This window comes from Bos javanicus, chromosome 16 (assembly GCF_032452875.1).
Source record: "Bos javanicus breed banteng chromosome 16, ARS-OSU_banteng_1.0, whole genome shotgun sequence".
NCBI classification, from domain to species: domain Eukaryota; kingdom Metazoa; phylum Chordata; class Mammalia; order Artiodactyla; family Bovidae; genus Bos; species Bos javanicus.
In genome coordinates this window covers 32,500,795-32,513,454 of record NC_083883.1, presented here as the reverse complement: position 1 = coordinate 32,513,454, position 12,660 = coordinate 32,500,795, and the positions used below count along the sequence as shown (strand labels likewise).

The 12,660-nt window shown below is 44.8% G+C and overlaps 1 protein-coding gene across 2 annotated transcripts in view; it reads left to right on the top strand.

Moving 5' to 3' along the window:
• KIF26B (kinesin family member 26B) overlaps positions 1-12,660 on the top strand; it is a 517,632-nt gene that overhangs the window by 325,272 nt on the left and 179,700 nt on the right. Inside the window, exon 1 of one of the 2 annotated variants that reach the window (XM_061382453.1) lies at positions 9,791-10,248. The exons of the other annotated variant lie outside the window; for it this stretch is intronic. Coding sequence (XP_061238437.1) covers positions 10,226-10,248 — 23 coding nt within the window. The 5' untranslated portion in view covers positions 9,791-10,225. Of the gene's footprint in view, positions 1-9,790; positions 10,249-12,660 lie in introns of those variants that run through there. 2 annotated transcript variants of the gene reach the window in all.

Genomic DNA, 12,660 nt, shown 5'->3' with positions numbered 1-12,660 from the left:
TTTATAAATGCAAGTGGAGTAAATTTCTTCTTTTTCTGGCATCTAAAATGAGGTGATAATCCTGCTTTAGCATACAAAGATTTTGTGGCGATTCATATTTATCTATAGAGAACTTTTTAGAGAGGATAATTGCCATACTGCGCTAGGAGTTAGAATTCATATCAGAATTAGATTTTGTGAACTGAAGTATCAACGATTGTCTTTTTTTCCTAAGACTAGCCAGATATTTAGAGGCATCTAGCAGTCCAAAATAATGCTGTTCCTTTACCAATGCACAAATGGAGGATTGTTGAGCCTTTTGCTAAATTTGGCCCAGCTACAATTCTCTCTTTAGAACGAGCAATTGCTTCATCACACACACATTGTGTTTCCCTGATATTTTGGTAGCTGCTGCCCTGCACGTGCATAGGATGCCAGCTGTACCTCGATACAGTCCTCCGAGCATCTAACCATTGAGGATCCAACTAAGGTAGCATGCACTTCAGAGGAGAAGAACTCCAGACCCAGGACAGATAACTGCATTTTGCTTTCCTCATAAGAAGGTCATTTTGTCTATTGTTTTATAATATTGTTTTATACTTGATATGAAAGGTCATTATAGGATGATTTCTTCCAACAAGAGATTTTAAAGTTAATAAAAAACTAGATAAAACATGTACTTTCTTACATTTTTTTCGAGAACAAGGTAGAGTATGGGGCTGTTATGTTTAAAAAGAAGGAGCAAAAATTATTCTGGAAACCATGAGCTTAGTTTATGTTGGACTGCAGAAGATCAAAACTAGGTCGGTCTTGTTCCAGGCCCTTTGTGCATACTTGTTTAATTGAATGAGTGAATGAATGAAAATAGTAGTTATGATTATAGACATTTGGGTTTCCCAGGTGGCACTAGGGGTAAAGAAACTCTCTGCCAGTGAAGACATGGGTTCGATCCCTAAGTCAGGAAGATTCCCTGTAGTGGGGCTTGGCAACCCACTCCAGTATTCTTGACTATTGAATCCCATGGACAGAGGACCCTGGCAAGCTACAGTCCATAGGGTTGCAAAGAGTCGGGCACGACTGAAGTGAGTTAGCACACACATAACCTGAGCATGCAGAAATGCCTCTGGATAAGGAAAGAGAAGTGAAATGACAGAGGGAGGAAAGAACACAGGACGTTCAGTTCAGTTCAGTTGCTCAGTCATGTCCGACTCTTTGCTACCCCATGAATCGCAGCACGCCAGGCCTCCCTGTCCATCACCAACTCCTGGAGTTCACCCAGACAAATGTCCATCAAGTCAGTGATGCCATCCAGTCATCTCATCCTCTGTCGTCCCCTTCTCCTCCTGCCCCCAATCCCTCCCAGCATCAGAGTCTTTTCCAATGAGTCAACTCTTCTCATGAGGTGGCCAAAGTACTGGAGTTTCAGCATCAGTCCTTCCAAAGAAATCCCAGGGCTGATCTCCTTCAGGATGGACTGGTTGGATCTCCTTGCAGTCCAAGGGACTCTCAAGAGTCTTCTCCAACACCACAGTTCAAAGGCATCAATTCTTCGGCACTCAGCCTTCTTCACAGTCCAACTCTCACATCCATACATGACCACAGGAAAAACCATATCCTTGACTAGATGAACCTTTGTTGGCAAAGTAATGTCTCTGCTTTTCAATATGCTGTCTAGGTTGGTCATAACTTTCCTTCCAAGGAGTAAGCATCTTTTGGTACCAAATCCTTCCTTGTCCTCAGGGAGGTCTCCCTGAAAACCTATCTGTATTAATTGGAAAAGAACTTCATGCTAAGCTCTTTTCAAACTACACATGCATTATTCTAATTTGTCTTTTAAACATTACATCTAGATTTTCATGTATCATTTTCCCTCACGCGTATATCTAATTAACACACAGCTTTCATGACTATTTGGCTGTGTATGGTATGAATTAGATTTTAATTTTTGTAAGGTGCCAAAATTTGCATGCTCTCTTTGGGTGGTGCTGACCACCCCATATATACCACATGTCGAGTAAATTTTTAAGATACTGGCTTTTCCCAAATTCAGCACCTACATTCTTGAAAGCACTTCCTTTCCCCCCACACAGATCTAACTAAATATCAGAGGTATTTGACCTTTCATTTTAAAAAATGTTTGATGTTCTGACTATTTTCAACAAAAGATCTCTGTTCTCAAATCCATTCTATGGAGAGAATTCCTCAGTTCTTTTGAGGGATGAAAATCCTCTCTTAAGTCCACCAAACTGAAGATCAAAGCCTCAGAGCCCCACTTATCTGCAGAGCAATCATTGTCCAGGAGAGAAGGCTCCCTGGTGATAGGGCTGCTTCAACCCCTGGATGGATGGGTGGATTTGGAGTGAGGACTGGGGAGCTTTACTCTTGGGTTTGCTGCAAGGTGGCTGTCTTGCCTTGTGAAGGTTTGAACATCGATCTCTTCTCCTATGGCTTTCCAGATGGCTCAGTAGTAAAAGAATCTGCCTGCCAGTGAAGGAGCCACAAGAGATGAGAGTTCGATCCCTGGGTCAGGAAGATCCCCTAGAGGAGGAAATGGCAACCTGCAATATTCTTGCCCAGAAAATCCCATGGACAGAGGAGCCTGGCAGGCTACAGACCATGGGGTTGCAAAAGAGTTGGATGTGACTGAGCACAGCACAGCTCTTCTGTACAGCTCTTGTAGTTTTCCTAGGCCGATTCAGCTGTTATACTGTGGGATTTGACATCATGTGACTCTACCTGGGCCCACCCCACGCATTCGCCAGAGGTGTGTCCAAAGGTTTTCTACAGAGGATTGCCAGTGGTCCTCTCCTGAGTGGCCAAATGCAGCCGGTATAAGAGCTTCCCAGGGAAAGGAACCTGGCCCTGCTCTGGTCATTTTCTTCTATCCCTGCTGCTGCTGCTGCTAAGTCACTTCAGTCATATCCGACTCTGGGCGACCCCATAGACGGCAGCCCACCAGGCTCCCCCGTCCCTGGGATTCTCCAGGCAAGAACACTGGAATGGGTTGCCATTTCCTTCTCCAGTGCATAAAAGTGAAAAGTGAAAGTGAAGTCGCTCAGTCGTGTCTGACCCTCAGCAACCCCATGGACTGCAGCCCTCCAGGCTTCTCCGTCCACGAGACTCTCCAGGCAAGAGTACTGGAGTGGGTTGCTATTGCCTTCTCCCTTCTATCCCTAGAGGTTCCTTAATAAAATAGCAATATTCAAGCTTTCAGAGCTGTCCCGTCCCGTCTGCACACTGTCTGAGCATGGCTGGTGAGGACAGGCCAAGAAGGCAGGGCTTCAGCCATGGGAAGACAGGTGGCCCTGAGCCTGGTCTTTTGGGGAGCTTCTGCCCACCGTGGCTTCTCTGCTTTTCTGGGCACAGATGGCTGGTTCTAGGGCTTCCTCTCCAACTCCCCATCTGCCTCCCTGTGCACTGCCCTCTCCCTTCCTTTCTCTCTGCTCTTTCCCTCCCTCCTCTCCTCAGTTGAAATTATACCTGTGGTCTGGGCTGTCCCCATCTCATGATGAGGGGGCTTGGAAAACATGGAGCACAAAAGACTACAGGAGGCTACAAAAGAAATTGTAAAATTTAAATATCTTAAATGAGCCAATCCTTAACTTCCTACTGAAGGGTGAACTGCATAATGTTTTAACCTTGGGAAATTAAGCAATAACTCATAGTATTGTTTAAAAAAGAAAAAGCTATACCCGCGCCTACCTGCCTGACTGCTCCACATGGTAAGATGTGCATGCATGCTATGTTGTTTCGGTCGGGTCTGACTCTTTGTGACCCTATGGACTGTAGCCCATCAGGCTCCTCTGTCCGTGGGATTCTCCAGGCAAGAATCCTGGAATGGGTTGCCAGGCAAGCATGGTCGTGTCTGAGCCTATGAGAGGGGATCTACCCGACCCAGGGATTGGACCCACATTGTGTGCAGATTCTTTACTGCTGGGTCACCAGGGAAGCCCAAATAGTGAGGTAGAGTTTTCTCATTAGCAGACTCAGGATCCACACTTGTGGGCAATTGAAGTTTTGAATGTGGAGAGGACTGTACACAAGGCTCTATGTACAACTCTCATCATGTATTATAATGTCCCTTGATTTGTATGTCACTTTCTTTTCCAAATATGAATAACAGGGATCTTGAAAATAATAACCAAATGAAAACATTCAGAAAAGGTGTAGATTTTGTGGCACAGCATGTCCAGGAACATAACTTACTTTTTAACCATCACTTCATCACATTTCCAGAATGCATATGCTTCATATTAGCATGAGTGTCTTTGAATGATTAAGGATTTTCATATGTTTGGTATTTCCCACAGGGAAATTCACAGGTAATTTAGGTATAATTCTCTTTTTAGACTTGTTTCCACCCCCCTCCCCGCATAGTTTATAATGATTTGATAACCATTAAACCCTCTTCCTGGCATGTGAACATATACATTTTTATACAGAATATGTCACTAGAGTTTTAACAGCTTAGATTTCCTTTTCTTTTCAGTTATTTTCATTGGAATGGTATTACCTTATAAGAGGGAATAAGGAAATCACTCTCTCAGGCCTACTGCAGAAACAGTGGGGCCTAATTTCTTGAGTCCTCCAAGATGGCCTTCGTCACACATTTGACTTATTGTGTTTGGGGCTCAGAAGGAGGAGATGCCTGCACACTACAGGCAGGGAATCTGGTGCACTTAAATGAAAGCTGTTTCCTTTACTTTGCTGTCTTAAATCCTTCTGATAGCCCCATAAACTAATACATTTTCCAAATCCCTGGGGAAACTCTTTATTCCATCACCACTTTATAGTTCCCGATCTGTCCAGTAAACTAGAATTCAGACTTATTTGGTGTCTGTCTCTTAATCTATATCTTGGCTTTATATGTGTGTTGATTTGTTTTTCCAAATCACTGGAGCATCTTAGGTACCATGTTGTTGGGATTCCCTGGTGGCTCATATGGTAAGGAATCTACCTCCAGTGAGGGACACGTGGGTTTGATTCCTGGGTCAGGAAGATCCCCTCGAGAAGTGAATATCTACCCACTTCAGTTTCTTTTCTGGAGTACTCTGTGGACAGAGGAGCCTGGCAGGCTACAGTCCATGGGGTTGCAAAGAGTCAGACATGACTGAGCAGATAGGCTACCCATCCTTTCTCCAGCAGATCTTCCCAACCCAGGAATCAAACCAGGGTCTCCTGCATTGCAGGCAGATTCTTTACCTGCTGAGCTACTAGGGAAGCCCTAACACACACACACACACACACACACACACACACACACATTATTATCCTACTTATTTGGTTGTCTCGGAGGATAATCAAAGCATCATAGAATGTTACAAATGGGAGGTATCTGTGGGATCAGCTGAACCAGTGTTTTTCAAAAATATGTGTAACTGTGAAGCTCCAATTTTAAATAAAATCCTCAACATATAAAACATAAAAGCAGAGTTACTCTGATTAAAGGCTTCCCAGGTGGCTCAGTGGCAAAGGATCTGCCTGCCAGTCCAGGAATGTGGGTTTGATCCTTGGGTCAGAAAGATCCCCTGGAGAGGGACATGGTAACCCACTCCAGTATTCTTGCCTGGGAAATCCCAAGAACAAAGGGGCCTGGCGGGCTACAGCCCATGCAGTACCAAAGAGTCGGACACAACTTAGAAATGGAAGACCACCACCACCAGCTTTGGGTGAAGGGGCTCTGACTTGCCTTATGCCACTCAGGTGGCTCCAGGGTCCACAGCCTCTGATTTCCTCTAGATAAGGGAACTGAGACCTGGAGATAAAATCAGTTGCTTGACATTTTTGTGAGGGCATAAGAGTCAGCTGTCACTGCCTTGAAGCTTTGACATCACTAAAGGAGAGTACGTAAAGACCACTGGGAGTAAAGCCCAAACGGAGCACAAGGACAGCGCTGCTTCCCCCTCTGGCCTTGCAGGTTGGGGTCTCTGGGAGGCCAACATGGAGATGGATGTGCCCATGCAGGATGCTTATTAGAGATTAAAGGCTGTGGAAATGAGGAGGAGGATGCAGGACTATATGGAGGAAAATGTCAAGCTGCCAAACAAAACCTCAGTCAACACCACAGGGGAGCTCTGGAGCATAAATGGCCATCATGATGACCTGTACTGGACTTGATGGCTGGGTCCTTGAACCCCCATCAACCATGGAATGTGGGTGACCCAGAGAAGGCCATGCATTTGGGTAAAGCAGCGTTCTGCAGCTAGGCAAATCCTAAAAGAGCTGACAGCTAGAGGCTAACTGCCCACAGCTAGGGCAACAAGACCTCCCTTGAAGAAAGATCTAGAGAACACATCTCCATGTCCAGTACCCATGGTCACTAGCCTTCTGGTGAACTAAGAGATAGTGAAGAGGCAAGTGGTGACGGCAGCTTTCCCAACCATCTGCCAGGCCGTCTCAAACTTCTGGTTAGAGAGTCCCAACTCTGTAATACTGAATATGATGCTTGCTGAACAGATGTTTTGACAGATAGACCAGTCCTCAAGATAGCTTCTCCACTGTGCTTCAAGATGGAGTCTTGGGAGTAATTTTTATTTCCATTTCTGTTTACCAAGTTTAATGATCACATTCACCTGTTGGGGCTTAATTCAGTATAATGGGAAATGCAGCAGATTACCTGTGAAAAGGTTTGGATTCTAGATCTCCCTCTAGAAGTTATTAGTTGTGTACTAAGAGCAAGTCATTTAACTTTTCTGATCTATGATTCCTCAGCTATACATGGGATCTTGTCACCAAATGAAACACTTTAAAAACTATTAAACAGCATTTAAAATGCCCCTTAGATAGTGATGTTACCCAGAGTTGTTGTGGGCCCTTTTGCCTTAGCACCCTATCCATCCATCCATCCATCCATCCATCCATCCATTCATCCATCCATCCATTCACCCAACCATGTATTCATTCATATATCCATTCATTCATTCATTATTATTATAATTCCTAACTTTCAATTTATAATTCCTCCAAACCTTTTAAGTCAAGTAAATGAGAGATTTTGTTCTCTGTTAATTTAAGTGGTCCTTCTCGAGGAGACTTAGTGCAAGCTCTGTTCCCACTTCGTGTAACCCATCTCTGTAAGAACACCCCTTTGCCACCACTGCTTACAAGTGTGACACCTTTCTGAGCCCCAAAGCCATCAGTTTATCAAAACCCACCTCCACTCTATTGCTTATTCTACTGGGTTCACTCACTCTGGTGCTTTCTTTGGGTTTTTTTTTTTCCGCCTCCTATTAACTTTTGTTTTAGGTTAGCTCTTTGCAATTTTTTCTCTTTATTATTCATTAAGACCTAACTTTTGGACCAAATCCCAGCTGTTACGACTCATTTAAAAATGTTATCGTTAAGTGTATCTTGCATACAAAATAATATGTGAAATGTGGATAGATGCTCAGTTTAAAGACCAATAGAGCAAACATCTGTGTAACAACCACCCAGGTTAAGAAATACTCTTATGATATGTTTAGCCATTTAATGAATGCACATTTATTGGGTACCTACTTTGTATCCAAAAGTTAGGGATGTATATAATGATTGAGAGATCATTGGTTTCCATAAAACAACTCACCATCATCTACTAAGAAAGAAGCTGATGCATAACGTCAAGATATGAAGGTACTTACAGTAAGAAGTATAAACAAAAATGTGATGGATTATTACCTACCTCTGGGCAAGAGCAGAGAAGGTGATGGCACCCCACTCCAGTACTCTTGCCTGGAAACTCCCATGGACGGAGAAGCCTGGTAGGCTGCAGTCCATGGGGTCTTGAAGGGTCAGACATGACTTCACTTTCACTTTTCACTTTCATGCATTGGAGAAGGAAATGGCAACCCACTCCAGTGTTCTTGCCTGGAGAATCCCAGGGACGGGGGATCCTGGTGGGCTGCCATCTATGGGGTCGTACAGAGTCAGACACGACTGAAGCGACTTAGTAGCAGCAGCTGGGCAAGAGAGAAAGGATGAGATGTGGACCAGGTTTGAAGGGATGGTTGGTCTGTGGATGAAGCGAATTCTTGGCAAAGACAACAGCGTGTGTAGTCGCAGAGCTGTGAAAAGCATGGGGCATCTGGAAAGGAAGCAAGTCGCTTCTTCTCCTGGCTCACATTTTGCTTCCTTGGCACCGCTCTCTCCTGGGTCCCCTCTCACCACTCCCGCTGCACACTGTTTCCTTTGTCCCCAGCCCTCCATCAGTGTTCGAGTTCTCACAGGTCTCCCATCCGGACCTCTTCTCATTTCGTTCACTTTTCCATTGACTCATGTACTCACTCTACACTGATGAAGAAATGAATCCTCAGTAAGTCTGGTCCGCATCAGGATCAACTGTGGGCTTGTTAGGATGCAGATTCTGCAGGTATGCATTAATATATGATATTTGTTTTGAGGACATACTGTATAGCACAGGGAACTCTACTTATACACTGGGGTGTTGCTTTACAGTGTTGTGTTACTTTCTACTGAATAGCAAAGTGAATCAGCTATACATATACTTACACTACACTTCGCCCTGCAGCTGAAAGTAATACAACATTGTAAAGCGACTACGTTGTTGTCATTGTTCAGTGGCCAAGTCGTGTCCAACTCTTCACAACCCCATGGCCTGCAGCACGCCAGGCTTCCCTGTCCCTCATCATCTCCCAGAGTTTGCCCAAGTTCATGTCCATCGAATCAGTGATGCCATCCAACCATCTCCTCCTCTGTTGCCTCTTCTCTTTCTGCCTTCAGTCTTTGCCAGCATCAAGGTCTTTTCCAATGAGTCAGCCGTTTGCATCAGGTGGCCAAAGTATACTATACGCCAACAAAAATTAATTTTAAAAAAGGTAGATTCTGGTCCCCAGCTGCTCAATCGGAACCTTCAGGATAGAGTCCCAGGATCTGCATTTTAACATTGTCACCAGGTATTTCTAATGCAGGTGATTGGGACTCTTGGAGAAACATGGCGAAGGGATTTCTTGAGTGGAGAGGGGAGGTTTGTAGAGAAATTCAGGAAGTGGTTGGAGATGGTCTCGTGCGTCCACCTTCAGGCTGCCCCTTCCTCACGTCTACCGCCTGCTTCAGCTCCCCGCTTGCTATTGCTTCTTCCTCCTCATACGTCTCCTCCTGTCCCTGGCCGTCTGCAGAGCCCCACGTGTGTGTCACGCCCCTGCTCCGTGCCGCTCCCCGCCTGAGGCATAGTGTGTCTGGACTCTGTCTGCAGAGTGCCCCCAAACAAAGGAACCACCACACGAAGTTGACAGTCAAGCTGAAAACCCCTGCCTCGCCTCCTGTCCTCTTCCTTTTGGGGGCTTCTTTCCTGAAGCGGAAAAAAAGAAACAGAAACCCCCCCTAAAAATCTGGGGAAGGTGTGCTCAGGGATGCCATCAGAGGCAAAGAGTACTGTTGGTCTGATTTGCACTTCCATCACTGAGAATATTTGAATAGTTTCAAGACATGTAAACTGTGAGACTAGACATTTTCACTGAAATATATGCATGGAAATATGATTCTCGTGGGGACGCATGCTTGCATCTGTTTGTCTACAAGTGTTTACTTGCACAGTCACACTTGCAGACCCAGAACCTTGGTTCTCCCGGCTTTGTCTGCATCAAATGTGTATATGGATGTATAATTAAAGATTTTAAACACTTGATTTTGAGAGTCTGTTTTGCAGCTGCTGTGCTCAGAAAATTCCTCAGCTACTGCGGGTTAATGGGAGTTCTAGCAAGTGTTTCTCTCTGTGCTGCTCTCTTTTTGTAAAGCTCCTGTCTTTCCTCCCTCTCTCTCTCCCTCTCTCTCTCTCTCTCTCTCTCCCCCTCCCTCCCTGCCTGCCTCTGCTCTTCCCTCCCTCCCTCCCTCTCTCTGAGATAGCAGACAAGAGAGAAACTGGAGCGGCTTGCCCTGAGAAGCGTGCTTGTGTGTGTGGATTGGCAGGATCCCGTGGGTTCCTCGTCCATCAATGCAGTGTTCTTGGAGGGAAATGCAATGTTGGAGCAGGGGTTAAGCTGGACCAGGAAGGTGGCTGGACGCTCAGAGAGGCTGGGATCCTGGTTTAGCCAAAGGCTGGAATCACAGGAATGTTTCACCGGGGTCTGCTCTGAGAATTCCCAGACCCCCATGGATTTTAGAATTTCCCAGCCTTTCCTCCTTCACCTTCGCACTCTCTTACTTCCTCCTGAGATGGCCCCCGATCTGCGAGAGACATTTGAGAGAAGCTATTTATTAACAGATATGAAGAAATGGATTCTGCACTTGATTATTTAGCCATGATTTATCAATGATGATGGATTGGAAAGCGGTGTAAGTAACAGTTATATTCCTGTAGTTAGATGGTCTGTCTTAGTTGCTCTTTTCTTTTTTGCTTTAGCTTTTCCGGTGAATTTCCTTTTGAGAAAAGTGAAGAATAAAATGTATCAAGTATAGAGAAGTTAGAAGTTAGGAGGGTCCAGCTTATATGAGCTTTCTTCTTGTTCAGTCGACTTGCAGAATACGTCAGCTATATCAAGTGAGACACGCAAACTGCCCACAGAGAATCTACAAACATCCCCCAGAGGGTGAGGCTAAAATGGGAAATAAATGAACCAGGGATTTGAACTGACAATCATTGCTATAATCAGACTTGTTCAGAGGTGCTAAAAAAATTGACATTGGCTCATTTTAGAATCAAAGACGAAATTGACATGTGCTGTCTTCACAGGATCATAAAAATGAAGTTAGCCTGTGGCTCTCAGAATAGCTTCTTTCTGGCTACATAAATGTGAGATGGATTTTTTCCCCCCTAATGTTAATTGTTGACTGTATTTACCTTCCATTTCAGCTTTTCTTGAGACAGAACCCCTCCCAGTCTGGAACGTAATGTCTGGTCACCCTGTGGCTGTATGACATTGGCAATTTGAAAGGCACTCACTGCCAGTCAATGCCAGTCAGAAGATATTCCATTTTTCTGTGCCAGGGCTTGACTTAAGCACTTAACTCCCAGTATTTGGGGTGGGAAGGTGGGAACAACAAGTAAGTTTAAGACCAAAACCCATCCATTTCACAGGACGGAGTAACAGCTCTCTAGAAGATTAGAAATGGAAATTAAAGAAGATGATTTGCTTTTTCTTCAGGATTTGTAACGAGGCTAGTTTTGTATAGAAAGAGTAACTTAAACTTTCTTGATTTAAGAAAACAGCATTTTAAAGGAAACTTTTAAGATCATAAACCACTTAGGTAAGAACATCAAAACAGATTGCTAACATTTTTATGACCAGTTGAAACTTTTTCTCTTGGAGTCTATACAGTAGTGTTATTACAAATATGTCTGGCTTAAAACTTGCTTAGTTATTTGGAAGAGGGGTTTCTACCAGGGACACTGTAAAGAGCTTTTCTGAGTGATCTTTTGCCTTTCTCATCCATCACATCCACACTGTAGCCCTTGCCCCTGCCCGTCTCCCAGCGCCCGTCCTGCCTCTCAGTCTTGGAACCTCATGAAAGACCTTTCTAAAGATTCCCTTTAGCATGCCCTGCCCAGCTCTGGACAGAGGAAGTACTGTAATGCAACACACAAGGCTGCCAAATTTGGAATTGAATGAGCTCAGTTGATTCCTGAATATTAAATCAGTTCTATGAGCCACTGAATGAGATCATATCTTGTAAACCTGACCCAGAGTGTTGCTAACTTTAATGACGGGCATTTTGCAGCCTCAAGGGCTGCAGTACTGGGCACCTGAGGGGATCGGCCTAAAACCAAAGGAAATCCTCCCACTCTTCTCGGATTCCTGCTGGCCACATATACCTAGGGCCACGCCTTTTAAAATGTGTCCTTTGTTATCAAGGGAAATCTGAGACAGAAAACACATGTTGGCAGCGTCACGTGAATGCCTCTGCACATGAAGGGGTAGTATCACAGGGGAAATGCTTTCGATCTGGTGCTGTTTTGTTTGGGTTTCTTGTTTATAAGGATTCTGGCAGGCTTGTGCATCTGGAAGAGGTTTGGGGTAGGGGGAGACTGAAAAAACCTAAAGCAAAACCTGAAGGGAAAAGGAAAATCATTGAAAAGCAAGGTCAGACTCGAAATGGAATAGCTCTCTTACCCCAATTCCAGTTCTCATCCTTAGTTTTAGTTTCCTGTTAAAGCAGACACTGATCATTGCCTTCCTGGGCTTGTAGAGATCGATTCTTTCCCACTGCTTTTAGATTTTGAGCAAAGGAGGGGCAATTTCTCCAGAAACAGAAAAGCCAATAAGAAACCATCTTCTGCGTTTCTGTTGCCTTAGGGCCAGCAGCTCTGTCCCATCCCCATGTCCCCCTCCTGCCTTCCTCCTCTCTGCCAGTCCAGGCTCTCTGCGCCTCAGAAGTGTCCCCCTTGAATCTCACCTGTATCCTGTTAAAAGGACCTGCTGCCGAGGGCAGGGTTTTCGGGGCGGGTGGAGAGAGCTTTATAGTGGTGAGTGAGCAAGGGGGCTAGTAACGCTGACACCTGCAAAGAGTCTTTGAGAGAGGCGGCTGATTGGCATCAGTAAAACTGCTGAGCAATTAAAAACAAAACAAAACAAAAAACCTGGAAGTCAAGGTGAAAGAAGAGAAAGGAAAGGAGCTGTTGTCTCTGAGGAGTCAGGCAAAGTTCTGTTAAGTGTTCAGAAGGTCTAAATTGATAACGCCAGATGGCTAAGATCAGCTTGAACTGATCCCTACCTTGCAGATGGAGCTGAGCCTTCACTGTGGCCCTGG